The sequence below is a fragment of the Micromesistius poutassou genome (assembly GCF_964030765.1).
Source record: "Micromesistius poutassou genome assembly, chromosome: 23".
Lineage (NCBI taxonomy): Eukaryota > Metazoa > Chordata > Actinopteri > Gadiformes > Gadidae > Micromesistius > Micromesistius poutassou.
In genome coordinates, this window is record NC_140293.1 from 6,690,749 (window position 1) to 6,705,721 (window position 14,973).

At 41.8% G+C, this 14,973-nt stretch overlaps 1 protein-coding gene across 1 annotated transcript in view; it reads right to left on the bottom strand.

Annotated features, from left to right (window-relative positions):
• Positions 1-1,964: 1,964 nt before the first annotated feature.
• kcnip4a (potassium voltage-gated channel interacting protein 4a) overlaps positions 1,965-14,973 on the bottom strand; it is a gene marked incomplete at both ends in the record, with an annotated part of 93,074 nt that continues 80,065 nt past the window's right edge. Inside the window, 7 exons of the mRNA XM_084487572.1 lie at positions 1,965-2,012; positions 2,404-2,466; positions 2,858-2,962; positions 3,088-3,195; positions 4,219-4,289; positions 7,667-7,736; positions 11,445-11,569. Of these exons, the coding sequence (XP_084343698.1) occupies positions 1,965-2,012; positions 2,404-2,466; positions 2,858-2,962; positions 3,088-3,195; positions 4,219-4,289; positions 7,667-7,736; positions 11,445-11,569 (590 nt within the window). The remainder of the gene's footprint in view (positions 2,013-2,403; positions 2,467-2,857; positions 2,963-3,087; positions 3,196-4,218; positions 4,290-7,666; positions 7,737-11,444; positions 11,570-14,973) is intronic.

The following is a 14,973-nucleotide window of genomic DNA, read 5'->3' on the forward strand; positions in this document are numbered from 1 at the left end:
GAATAACCCAGGCCCAAACCAAAAAATTTTGTTAGGGAAAATAGTATCTTGTGAGGGGCTGACCTAGAAGAAAATATCGTAAATGTGGTCATACAACTATTTCTGATTGATGAGTCCCTCAACAAGAAAAACTGCTTGAAAATATTATGTAAATGAGTTAGCAAATCAGGCGCAATGTATTATGATAAAATATTTAAATGTACCAACTCTTTGATTTCCAAAACAGTCAAACTTGAAAGTCATGGGGTGAAACACAAGCCCTAGTAGATTCAACCATTCAGACAAACACAAATACATCTCCAATTCTTAAATAGAGATGTTGATCAAATTTACATTTCCTTAAAGGTCAAGGCATTAAAAAACCCAAAACAACTTAGAATGAAATCAGACAAAGACCGGTCATCTCTGTTGACAAGGAACACCTTTTTGCTCCGAAACATAATTTCAAGTATTCCTCTCAAAAGGGAAATGCATGCTTAATCAATAACGAGCATGCCTCATTCAGAAATAAATGTAGTGTTTTAGCTGTTTGCATTTCCTAAAAACTAACTTTTAGCGGTTAAAAGCATTTGTACGAACCCACACATCTGCAATCTAAATGATTTACAATTTTCTAATTGAGACAAAGGGCCATTCGATGTTAACAGGTAAGAAGTATCAAATAAAGTAAAGGTTTAGCCAGCAGGCCTTCTGTTTACTCAGATTAGCATTCCATACCAACATGGCAAGGAAACAGGATGAGCGGTCAGGGCCAAAAGCCAAGAGCACAGTTACCCAAGATCGAAAGAGACTTATACAAACTACCACACAGTAAGAGACTATGACAGAAAACAATCGTACAAACAACACGCTCACTAAAACACGCAAATAAGTATGTGTAGCCAACATTTTCAAAGGCTGTAAGATAATCGTTTGTAATACTGTACAACTGGCAATCGATTAACCAATGGCAACAATGCCATATAAATAAACTTAAACCGTTGCTTTTCTGGGGAAAACGGCAAAATAAACCCTTTAGAAACACATCAAGGATTTACGGAAAGAGTGCATATTTTTTAAGGTAATACACATCTGATTAAATGAAAAACATTGAAAGCAGCATATCTGGTTAAGATATTGTCTAATTTTATACTCATGGTAAATATATATTTATATGTATCCCTGTGCTTCTGTTGATAAAGTTACAATTGAAAGGTCTGATTTCACACAGATTTCATTCTAGTTGGCAAGTAAACACGAATAAAGTTCAATAGTTTTTCATAGAGGCTTTTATCTAAAGCAATTAAATCTATAATATGTACAATATTACAAATTGTACAATCTAAATTCTGTAAATGCTCACTCTGGGGAACACGGTACAGACAACATCTTTAAACGTATGGTTAGAACATTCCAGAAAGTGAAGCTCTGATGGAAACAGTGTTTCGAATATAAAATCAATAATATGATCGTTAAATATTTGCTAAAGGTTAATTATGAATGGATTATATCACAGTGATTTTGATCCTTCAAAGTAACTCCTACGGCCAACAGAAAAATAAATAATCTCATGACTCTTGTTCTCAAACTACACACTTAGCTTAGTGCTAAAACTCCTCGGTCAATAGTGAGGAAAGCTGACCCAGGTTATCGTTTGCAAAGAAACACAATGTGAACGTAAACATAGTAATTATTCCTTGTTGTGAAAGAAATCCCTCCCAGGCAACACATGTACCATTCTGGAATGAAACAAAGTGTTGAACATTGATCTAGAAATGTTAATTATTAATAGAATGTCATCTTGAGAGAGTGCCTCCCACCACGCCGCTCTGTTTAAATTCTCTCTTCAGACCCGCGGGCATCAAATGTTGAAACGTGGGTCTGCACCCCACAGTCCAGAGCGAGTAGAGTGGAGCCCGGGTGAAGATGATGAGGATGACGGTATCCCCCCACCAAAGGCTCTGCGTTCATCTCATCCCCTCGGATTAGATGACGTTTTCAAACAGATGCATCGACCGCATGATGTTATCGTCCTGCAGAATCAGAAATCACAGGACATCAAGAGAAGTCACAAATTATACATCGAAATTACGGACAATTGCCTGAGGCCATACAATGTACATTTTTATTCTAGACCTCTTCTTGAAAAGGAAATGCATATGCCACACTGTTTGCTGTTGGACACTTTCCTTAGGAATCTCCTAAAACCACTTGGCTTTTCTCGCTTGTTTTAAATCACACATCCTCACCACAGAACTTGACTTCACGATCAAATTAATGAAAGAGCGACCTTATTTAAACTAGGTAGCCAAAACAACACGCCTCCCCCCAATTATTTTGACTGGTATCAACAGCGAAACAGAATTCACACAACATTATACTGAAGCCTCGACGAAACAGACGCTTTGAAAAGACATCTCTTACATTTTGGCAACAGTCGATGAACTCATCGATGGTGACCACGCCATCTTTGTTCTTGTCCATTTTCTGTTTGGGAGAAGGACAACAACATAGTGAGTATAGTACTACAGAGTTATTATAATTTCTGCTTTTATTAGTTCCTCTCTTCTGGAGAGCAACTGTGTAGTTTAAAATTAAACAGTTATGTTAATATCAGTTAAACTTAACCATGTATGTTATTTATGTATTTATGTATGTATGTTATGTTAATATTGGTTTAACATAACTATTTATGTTAAACTGTTATGTTAGTATCCGTATATCAAACTGTTATGTTGAGTTGTTGGAGCAGAATGTCTGAGAACACTGTCATTTTTTTTATATGTTGTATATTGACCTTGTTTTACTTTTTCATTTTGTGTGTGCGTGTCCGTCTGTGTGTGGGTGTACTGTGAATGGAAGGCTCCAGGGGCCTTGCCTGGAAGAATATCTCCACGTGTTGGTGCGGGGTCTCCTCTTTGAGCACCGGGTACGTGCACTTCCCCATCATGTCGTAGATGGCCTTCATGATATCCAGCATTTCCTGGAACGCATTTTATATATTTATAAAAACAATTGAGCATCGCCACAAAAACACAACTGGCTGATATTAATGTGTGTGTGCGTGCGTGCGTGCGTGCGTGCGTGCGTGCGTGTGTGTGTGTGCACCTCTTTGGTGATGTAGCCGTCCTTGTTGATGTCGTACAGGTTGAAGGCCCAGTTGAGCTTCTCTGTGATGGTTCCTCTGAGGAGGATGGAGAGGCCCATGACGAAGTCCTGACATTTGAAACAAGAAGAAACAGTTTGGTTAACAGTTTCAAATATAAATAAATATAAAAACACATTTTTACACACAATTTTTGTAAAAATGGAAAATGTCACTGGATTTTATATGCTGAAAATATTATCACGAGTATTCTAACTTTAAAGCAATTAATTAAAGGTAGATAATGAGAGATCAATTAAAAATATATAATAAACAAATGTAAATTAGGTGAGGTTTTAGTTGTAAGAAAAACAAACTGACAAACACACTGACAAACAACAATATTATATAGTTAATATCTATTGTTTTTAATCAAATCACCACTAATAAAAAATATAATCCCAGTAAGCCCAGGGGTCAAGTGGGTACGCGGCTGAGAACGGGACCGAACTGACACACAACACTACACAACTACACAACAATCAGAACTACACAACAATCAGACCGACAAGGAACCAGCGAGAAGCTCCTCTGTACTAATAAGCAAGATTATACCTTCATGAATATTAATCACATGCTAATAGCCATCGCAAACTGGCTGGTTTTAATTAAAACAAGTCCTGTTGTGGGCTTATCTAACGCCCTGGGGGGGTCTGCAACACTATCCGTGGGTATCCTTGAATCAAACTTTTTTAGTTGGATGCGTTTTTATCCGTTACATTGCGGCCTGGGGTCATTTCATTTCACAACTGTCAGAACCTGAGGCTCAGACCAACAAATAATGAAGCGCTTTCTGTTCCAGTGCTGCCAAGCAAGCAAACACATTTGGGGCCGTCAATCTGCTTCAAGCGTCCATTTGAAGTGCTTTCATCATGTGTGTTGTTCCATCATGGTTGAATCATATTGGAAACACCCATTTATGTTTGTTAAATACTAGGCACATTTGATTAAAGATTGGCTTCAACAGAACTTGGATGTTCTTTTAAAAAGTTAAAAGAAAAACACAGTTAAAGCATGATAGACAAAATAGACAAAATTGTGTACATCCTTTGAGGATTGCATGTCATCTTCCATTACGGCCACTCAAACCTTACCTCAAAACTCACGGATCCGTTGTGGTCCGTGTCGAAGGCGTTGAACAGAAAGTGTGCATATGTTGAGGCATCTGGGTTAGAGAGGACAAGAACACAACCTGGTTACACAATTGCACAAAACAAAAAATATATATTTTCACATTCTTATTTATTTTAGCAAAAAATATTTCATAATATATATATATATATATTTTTTTTTTATTGATATTAAAATGTGCAAGGCGCCCTTCCTAATTTTCTGCCTTGAGGTAACAAATGAACAAATTAAGGTCATTCCTTATTTATAGAACTGTTTTATCATGTTTTACTAGAGCTATGTGCATTTTACTGTCTGTCTGTCTAGTTGTGTGTTAAGCGCTGGATGCCAAGTTAAATTCCTTTGTGTCAATTGATGCATTTGGAGAATAAAAGCCATTCTGATGACTCTGATTCTGGTATTGTGTGAATGAGAGTGGCTATATCTCGTTTGTGATCCACTCTGTTTGCACGAAAGCCACGTCTATTCTAATTTCTACTACAAGTAGAACTTCCGAGCGGACTTCCTAGCACAACTCCCTTGTGCTAGGTGGCACAAGGGATAAGGCAAATGGTACCATGGATTGAGACCTGTGTGGTAAGGACAGTGAGTTCAAGTCCTCTTCTGGTCGCTGTTGTTTAAATGAGGGAAGCACTGTCTTGTATGTGATAAAATGATTTTCTACTAAAGCCACGTCTATTCTAACGTCAACTACAAGTAGAACTTCCGAGCAGAGCAGTGCGTAGGCTGGGTGGAACAACGGATAATGACCATGGTACCATGGATTGAGACCCGTGTGGTAAGGACAGTGAGTTCGAGTCCTCTCCTGGTCACTGTTTAAATGAGGGAAGCACTGTCTTGTTTGTGATAAAACTTTCTACTTAAGTCATGTCTATTCTAACATCAACTACAAGTAGAACTTCCGAGCAGATCAGTCTGTGTGTCTCGGTGGAGCAATGGAGAAAGAAGATGTTTACTGTCAGAAAATTCAATCTCATCTGAGCTCTGGACACTTTGGTTCAAGTCCTGGCAACCTCACTGTGGTAATCTCAATTCAACTTTAGAATTGTTTACCCTTTCACCAAATAAGAGGTGCCTCGGTGGGGGAGCTGTTTCTTATCTGTTCTGGGGACATGGGTTTGCTTCCTGCCATGAACAATTTGGGAACAACTGTCTAGTGAAGGGATCCATTCTCTCACACATTCATTTCGAATGACTGTCTGGGAGAAAGGATGGACTGTGAATGAGTGCACTCATTCCCAGCTATCCATTCTCCCAGACAGTCTTTCCCACTCATTCATTCGGAATCACTGTCTGGGCCAATTGATTATTGTGAATTAAGTCATTCACAGCAATCAATTCACACAGACAGTTATTCAAACTCATCCATTCACCATACATTCATTCCCACAAAACCTGCCAAGGCAGGAATCGAACCCATGTCTCCAGAACAGATAGTCCACAGCTCTATCACCTGCACCACAGAGGCACAAGCTATGATTTGGTGAGAGGTTATTATTTACTTTACAGTTCACTTTGACATTGTTTATTGTAAAATACTATGATACCAGGGAGAGCGTTCTTGGCTTGAGTTGAACACACGTCACGTTGACACATCTCCAGAGTTGATTACTATCAGCTCTATCCACTGCACCACTGAGCTTCTCTAACAGCCGATAAAAAAGGACTTATGTTACCCCTTATGTTTTTTTTCATGACATCTGATAAAAAAAAAGGACAGTGTTACCCCTAACGTTTTTTTTCATGACGACATAAAAAAGGACAGTGTTACCCCTTATGTTTTTTTTCATGACGACCGATAAAAAACAACAGTGTTACCCCTTATGTTTTTTTTGATGACGGCCAATAAAAAAACGACAGTGTTACCCCTTATGTTTTTTTCATGACGACCGATTAATAAACGACTGTGTTACCCCTTGTTTTTTTTCATGACGACCGATAAAAAAGGAGAGTCCTTATGTTTTTTTCATGACAACAGATTAAAAAACAACAGTGTTTAGGTTTTTTTCATGACAACCGATAAAAAAGGACAGTGTTACCCCTTATGTTTTTTTTCATGACGAGATTAAAAAACAACAGTGTTACCCCTTATGTTTTTTTTCATGACGGACGATAAAAAAGGACAGTGTTACCCCTTATGTTTTTTTAATGACAACAGATTAAAAAACGACAGTGTTACCCCTTATGTTTTTTTCATGACGACAGATTTAAAAACAACAGTGTTACCCCTTTTGTTTTTTTTCATGACGGCCGATAAAAAAGGACAGTGTTACCCCTTATGTTTTTTTTCATGATGGCCGATAAAAAAGGACAGTGTTACACCTTATGTTTTTTTTCATGACGGCTGATAAAAAAGGACAGTGTTACACCTTATGTTTTTTTCATGACGGCCGATAAAAAACGACAGTGTTACACTTTATGTTTTTCTTCATGGCGGCCGATGAAAAAGGACAGTGTTACCCCTTATGTTTTTTTTCATGACGACCGATAAAAAAGGACAGTGTTACCCCTTATGTTTTCTTTCATGACGGCCGATAAAAAACAACAGTGTTACACCTTATGTTTTTTTTCATGACGGCCGATAAAAAAGGACAGTGTTACCCCTTGTGTTTTCTTTCATGACGCCTGATAAAAAACAACAGTGTTACCCCTTATGTTTTTTTCATGACAACAGATTAAAAAACGACAGTGTTACCCCTTGTGTTTTTTTCATGACGACCGATTAATAAACGACTGTGTTACCCCTTGTTTTTTTTCATGACGACCGATAAAAAAGGACAGTCCTTATGTTTTTTTTCATGACGGCTGATAAAAAAGGACAGTGTTACCCCTTATGTTTTTTTTCATGACGACCGATAAAAAAGGACAGTCCTTATGTTTTTTTTCATGACGGCTGATAAAAAACGACAGTGTTACCCTTCATGATTTTTTTTCATGACATCCGATAAAAAACGACAGTGTTACCCCTTGTTTTGTTTGATGACCAATAAAAAACTGCACCACCAAGACACTGACAATGATACGGTCAGAGGTTGAGCTGAACGTACTTGAAGAATGGGGAAGAAAAAAAGTTTAAAACAATGTATTTCGTTATTGCTCTGATTGAACTACATATAATACCTTTAATGTTTCATGTCAAGGATTGGAACACTTTTTTATAAAATGACAAGAAAGAAGAGAACTCAAAGCCGTCTTTGATGGCTCAAATCCATCAAGGAATCACTTTCCAGACATTTCCAAGGGTTTGAAACACAAGAAAAACAACATTATCCGTTTTCAATACAAGAGGGGGGGAAAGAAGCAAACAAAAAGTGCATTAGCCGTAATGTCTCATAATCCAACAGAAAGATCACACAAGAGAGACCAGGGGAGAATGATGAGGGAGGGAGACTCTCGGTTACAACAACATACCTCCTTGCGGGAAGAACTGTGAGTAGATGTCTTTGAAGGTGTCTTCGTTGACCACTCCACTGGGGCATTCCTGGAACAGGTGCAGTGTATTACAATGATAGCCTCGAAACAACATTACGTCTTCTTGTGTAGAAATTATTTTTTTTGCTGCTTGTGATCGGAAGATCTAGTATGAAGTAAGTGAGATCTATTATGATTAAGATGTGTCTTTGAACATTTATGTTATGTATTATGCTGATGTTCACATGTTGTCTCATTATAACGGTCTATTTAATTGCAAAGGAATGTGCCAGTAAAACCATTAAATAAAAGGAAGCTAGATACAAGGCAAACATTAAAAGAAAGGCTATCAACTTCCTCCTACAAGCCTGCGTGCAACCTTGAATAACACATATCTGGCTTCTCCTATGCTTTGTTTGTTTTGTTTGCATGTGTGTTAGACCTCTGTATCCACATGGCCACAGCCTTCAGGGAAATGGAACATAGTAATGTCAGCTAATGATGTTATTTAAAAGACGTATTAAACATCTAATTTCACCACAAATGAGGTCAAGGCTGACAAGAATAGAACAAAAATGAAGACATTATTGAAAAATATGCATTGTTATCAACAAAAAACAAGACACCAACTAATAAATTAGTTTTTGTTCAGCACATTTGATTTATTGAATGTGCTGTACCAAGTGTTAGTACCAAGTGGAAAAACCGATGCAGGTAGAAAAGGAGCGCACTGCAACTTTTAACTTTAAAAATATATCTGCCAACAATATCTGCAACTGCCATTTTATTACAAATCTAAATTGAGCTTATCTTTGAGTTTTCCAGCCTCCCTACTCTGCTAACGTCAAATACTCTAATGCAGTCATGCTTTTCACTGCATCTCTTCTCCTAAATATGTGGATTTCTCTCTCACTCGACTCCTCTTCATTATTTATTATTTATTATTATTACTTTCCCTTCAAAGACTAAATTAATCAGAATTTGATTCCTGGGTTCATGGCTGCCGGCTGGGTTTTAGGCTTTAGAAACGTAGTACCAAGTAAGTTCGAACAAAAAGGTAAAAGCTTGGGGCAAAGACGTTAGACGTTGCAGAATCATGAGTCATTTAAAAAGCTATTCACTGTCGTTCGCCACCGCCTTGACTTGCTCCCTGTTATCGGCGAATGACTCTATGATTCTTGTCCCGTTCAGACATACACTAATCATTTGTTTTACATTAAAGACTCTATTAAAAAGTACATATTTTATGATTCGGCGCAAGCAATGACACTTCAACCGGAATGAGACAGGCGACATGTAGGGTTCAGAGAAAGGTTTAGTGGTTCCCCCCCCCCAACGCTGCATGAATAACAGGCCCACTGACATCTGTGGGCAGATTTTTGTGTTTATAGGAGAGAGATTATAGCCGATAAAAATCCCTGGGACGCCTCGAGTGACCATGGTACATACATTACGAGAATATCCCTGTACGTACAGAATTAGACTATTACTTTCATTGTACAACGTAACTGTGGTTTTAAGCACACAATTACACTCGTCCTCTAAGAAAACACCTTTTTAAATGTAACTTAATCAGTTTTATCTTTTATATTTTTAACCGAAAAACATTCAGATGAATGGGAATGTCAAAGCACTCATGTAAAACGATTAAGTGAAGGAGTTTACTTAAGGTTGACTATTGGCAGGGACACATCAATGATCCAGGCCTGAGTTTCATCATAAGAGTTCTCTCTTTGTGGCCACAGGACACAGGTCTCAAAGGGTGACAACGTGAAAAGGTGTCCATTCTTCTTTACACCGGTGAAGTGCCATCTCATCTGTGCAAAATAAATCACAGGTTTCATACGGGGTATACAAACAAAACCAAAGCCAGCCAGCCTTGTAGAGCCGACGTGTGAAACAAACCCATCAGCCATAGCTATAAGGACAACAAATCAGACAGGGGCATCCGTGCTTGTGAACAGAAAATGGCTGATCTGATCTGCCGTGCGTGTAACTGGATGATGACGACGTCAGAACGAACACCGTTTCCAGTCAGACATTAGGGTGTGTTTGCAATCGAGTTTCGAGAAGAGGGTTTGGATGGAGATATCGTGGTGGAGGACAGGGGAGTGAGTACTCTCACCGCAATGGCAGGGTAGGGAGGCAGGACCTCGTGGTCACAGGTGTTAGCTGCCTGCTACGTGTTACACATGGACAACGTCTACTGTGTTCTGTGGACACCGATGACCTCTTTCTCACAAACCGCAACCGCGGTCCCCGTTCCGGTGTTCACTTTCCTCCGAAACCTCAGACAAGCTGAGAAGACGAACGGCTGCACTTCTTACAACAGACGGCACAAGATTCATCGGTGCGCTACAGGAAAAAAACATGCTTTCATTACGCCAGTGATATTGCTGCTTCTTGTACCGGATGATTTAAACAAAACTCTCAGAGGTTCACCGAAGAATAGTTTGTAACATAATCGCTTCCTGGGCGATGACTCAACCAGCGGGCGAGCACACACTTCAAGAGTGAGTAGTGTGTGCGCCGAAAAGACTGCTGAGAAGCAGATCAGGTTTCTTGAAGCACATGGACTAAAATAAGCAACGGCTCGTGCAAGCTCTACGTCCCAGGTGCAGATCTAAATCTCCCTGGAGGGAGTGCAAAAAACCCAACCCGGGGGACCTGCATTAAACGCCTCATTACTGCCCTCACCGTCCTTGTCTCTGTCCCCGCACACAGACACACGGACACAGGACACACGGACACACGGACATACGGCCGGGTATCTCGGCCGGCGACCTGTGCTCCTCTCAAAAGGAAAGCTACAGCCACCAGGGTGTTCCCCCTGAGGTCAAAGGGCGAGCGCTGCCACCGTCTGTCACGCTTGCCGCCCGCATGCCGGCGTCGCCAGACAATTAGGACTCAGAGTTAATTCTGGGCTATCTCATTAGGCCGCACACACCCGAGGCGACGAGAACAGGGAGGAGAGCCTATATGGGCCACGTTGTCACACAACACTCTCCGTGACCCGATTGCTCATGAGTAACCTACGCCGTTTTCATAACGGTTTCATGATATCACACCACTATTTCACTATAATTACCACTCTGGGCCTTAGGACCAAAGGGCCAAGCAGGGAATACAGGCCGGTGAAATTAAGAAGCAGGTAGAGACGATCGACGCTCACGGATAAATTCAGGTTGAGGATCGAACCGAGAACTTTTAAACTAGAAAGTTTCAAACAGGCTAGGACCTACAGCTGCACAACATCGATGTTGTGTGTGTCAGGGATCGATATCGATCCCTGACACACACAGCATCTTTCCCTGACAGGACCTAGCGTCCTAGCTTGTATGAATCCTACTAGCCGAATAATAGTTAAATTCTATAAATCATTTTTTAAGATCATATTATATTAATATTCCCCAACAATCCTGTGGTGACATTTTTAAGAGTTAATGAGATATGGCCTACTCTTCAATTTTAGTTCAGTAAGTTATTCAGGAGATCATTTTTTCCAAAGCTACTTATTATTAATATTGAATTAACAGAGTTTATATTGACCCTCATTCATCCAGAAGCATCTAGTAGAGGTCAGGCATACTTTAGATCAAGGTCGCCTGCAGGTTATGGTCAGCGGGGATCAAACTTGGTGCTTTTCGGTCGGGAGTCCAACGCTCTACACACCACGACACTATCCCTAGCGGCAAACCACCAGGTCAAAAGCACCCACGTCCATACCGACCACGCCTATGAACAGAAACACGTCCATGAAGAGGGACACTGGGCTTACGTTCTTGAAGCCGCGGTACAGGATCTGGAGCTCCTTCCGGGAGAAGCGGGTCTGAGCCTCCAGCTGCTCCAGGCCTTCTGGCCGGTGGCGCACCGCCGACTGCTCCAGCTCATCCTCCACGCTGTCTGCAGGAGGGAGAGAGAGAGAGAGTCAGTCGGTGTGTGTGGTAATGATGGTACCGGTGGACACGTTGGGGAGTCTGTTGCAAGTTATCCAACTGTGAGTCCGTCTTTTTTGTTTCTGAAGCGTGCGGTGGAATCAGGAGCCCTTGAGGAATGTCTCGGGTTTAAGGGTGACTGACGCTTGGTGAGGAAAGTGAAAGCGTGAGTGTGTGGAAACTCTTTTGGACGAATGCTCAAATGGATATAAACGAAAGAAAGAAAGAAAATAGTGACTCGAAGGAAATCGATGCAACCCTGCGTCACGTTTCCTCCTCATATCCCTCTCTTCTCCTGTCGTGAAATGAGCAATGAGCCTCAACAAAACAAAAGGCTTTCTTTCCAAAAAAAAACAAAAAAACAATTTAAAGCCCAACCCCAACATTACGACATATCATTCCGACGGCCAATTTCCCCTCCCCAAGACACCGCCACGTTTAAAGACACAGGGGCCTCTCGTTGTATGCTACAGAGGCAATTAGGGGGGTGGGGGGTGGTGGATGAAGGCCCGGGCATAATACTCCTCTGCCACGTCTTGTGATGAGGGGCCGGCGAGACCGAATGTACCCCCTTAACGGCCCCTGTAATGGCGGCAGGCGCTGTCTCGGTGCTGTCATTGGCGGCGGCGGCGTTGACTCGCTCTGGTCGCTGCCAGGCCGCTCTCTCTCTCTCCCTCTCTCTCTCTTGTCTGCCTGAAGTGCGGCATGAGTCTCTAAAAGCCTCATTAGCTCTGTGTGGCTGGACGCCAGCGGACCGTGACTGCCATTTTGGCTACAGATTAACTGCCGAACGACAGAGCCGGGGGACAGTGTGTGTATGTGTGTCAGTGTGTTAGTGTGTGTGTGTGTGTGTGTGAGAGATAGTATCTGTGTGAGTGTGAGTGTGTTTGAGCAGTGTGTGTATGGCTCTGAGTGTGAGAGTGTGAGTGTGTGTGTCTGTGTGTGTATGTGTGTGTCTTCGAGAAGTGTTATGTGTAGCTCTAAGTGAGAGAGCGAGTGTATCTCTAAATGAAAGTGTGTGTGTGTGCGTACGTGTATGTGTTGCTGAGTGCGTGTTAGTGTGTTGCTGAATGTGTGTGTGTGTGTGTGTTGCTGTTGCTGTGTGTCTGAGAGTCCATGCGGGTGTGTTTGGCTCAGAGTATGTGTCACTGTGTCTCGGTCGGCACTCAGATTGCGCTTACATTTCCTTGTTGACATCGAACACTTGCTACGGAAATGACACAAAATGGAAACGCTTCTGGGATTCGAACAACAAATAATGTAATCACTCTTCAAACACAACGTATCCCACAATCGAGGCTCACTCAGACCTTAGTTCTGTACCAGCCTAGCCCCCCCCACCCGCCCCAACTCAAGACCCACGCCTTGGTGTTCCCAGCATACGTCCACATTGGATGGCTGAAGACAGCAGATTCAGTGCAATCACCGAGATGGCGCCTGGCCAGCACTTACTGCCGACCCCATATGAGGCATAAACAGACAGAGAGAGGGGGAAAACACAAAAAAATAATGAATGCATTTGTGGTAGCAGTAAAACCATCAGAGAAGGAGAGAGGAGGGAAGGAGGGAAGGAGGGAGTGAGGGAGGGAGAGAGGGAGGGTTTGGAAATGGGCCACTTGCGTTGCTGAATGGCGGGTGGCTTTTCGGCAGCGACGCACGGTAAGAGCCTCACGAGTCGTGCCCTCAGGCCCAGCTTGTGGCCGCCCTGCGTCGGTACACTACCTGGGAAACACACAGTCAACGGGTGTCACGGTAACCCCGGGCAACGAGGAGCCGCACCATGAGGATGAGAGGAGTAGGGGGGCGGGGTGGAGAGGGGACAGGGTGCTGGGTGTGTGTCGCTGCGTCGGATTGCGTCGGACGTTTTTCAGTTCAGGACAACAACACGTGTCCCGCGAGGGCGAGGGGGGCGTATCTGTGATCTGCCTTCCATCTGGGTCTTGCGGTTGTGTGGCGTGAACGGTCCAATTAGGATTCAGTTTTTGCTGGTAAACTGAAACTGGGTTTAAAATGAAATGCGTGAATGAGACCTCAATCCAAACGTCCTCCTATGCCTGAAAAGATCCTAAAAGTCAATTGGTGTCGAGGGAGACATTGCTGGGAAAGACAACGCACGTCTCAAGCGAAGGAAGAAAGGCTTACAATCATTTACTCAAATACCTTTTATTACTTTAGGACTGAAATGATGCTGAGAATAGAAAGTGTCTGATTAAGAACACTGCATGAAGAATACTAACTGAATATCTAAGTAACAAGTCAGACTAGTCTGCAGAATATCGGCAGATGTTTCACGTTGGAATTTGAGTCGGTATTCATCTTTATTTTGAGGCCAAACGTCCCTATAAGACATGGAGAGAGGGATTCGTAAGACATGTAAAACAAGGGATTGACCAAAAGAAGGGGACAGGAAGGACACTGCTGGTTCTGGTGTTATCGTCACCTCTTCTGAAGCCGACCAGGCACATCACTCCTTATGTGGAAAGGAGGACATGTGCTGGCGGAGCAAGATTTTGGCACATGGGTTGGAAAAAAAATGTAGCCATTATCAGACTTTAATCGCAGACTTTAAAGGCTTTTATGTGTGGGAAGCTTTTCTGATGTCATATTCATGTCATGACCTTTAAAGACCCCTATTCTGTGTGTGGCGTAATGCACTTTATTTTGAGCGAGAACTGATTAGGTTCCTGAATTGTACACTGACACTGACACTGATATAAAGCGTTTATCACAATTATCATTACCAAACCGAATCAATGATTATATGCTTATGATTTTAAAATACCACACAGTCTGAAGGCCTGGTATAAGTAAGTAAGGTATAAGTATGTACTCCTTTAACTTGTGATATTATACAAAAAAGTTTTTTTCTCTCTGCGATTTCAAAACTCATGCAATCCTCAAGGATGATTAACTATTACCATTTAATTATTGGCCAAACCTTATGTAGGCATAATTCTTACAAACAATGCCAAAAAATGTGAAACCATGTCAAAAATAACAAGGTTTCACCATGTAGATTTCCTCTCGCCAATTACACAATTTTCCTGCACCGCTAGCGAATCCATAATTCATAATCTATAATTAAGACTCTTAATTGCCTCTCAAAGTCACAAAGGCAGTGGTGAGGAAGAACAAACAAGAAGCAGAGGAGGCACAGGAGAGAAGATGGCCGACGCAGAGGGGTGTCTGAGGGGCTGAATAAAGTAGGGGTGGGAGTGACACTTCCATTAATCAGGGGGGAAAAGAGCACACGGCCCGGCCTGTCAGGATTAATGTGTGACCTTTGTTTCTTTAGTAACTAAATGGCAACAGTATGCCATGGAGCAACGCGGCCCAGCTCGCACAGACGTTCCCGGACACTCACCCGCCAAA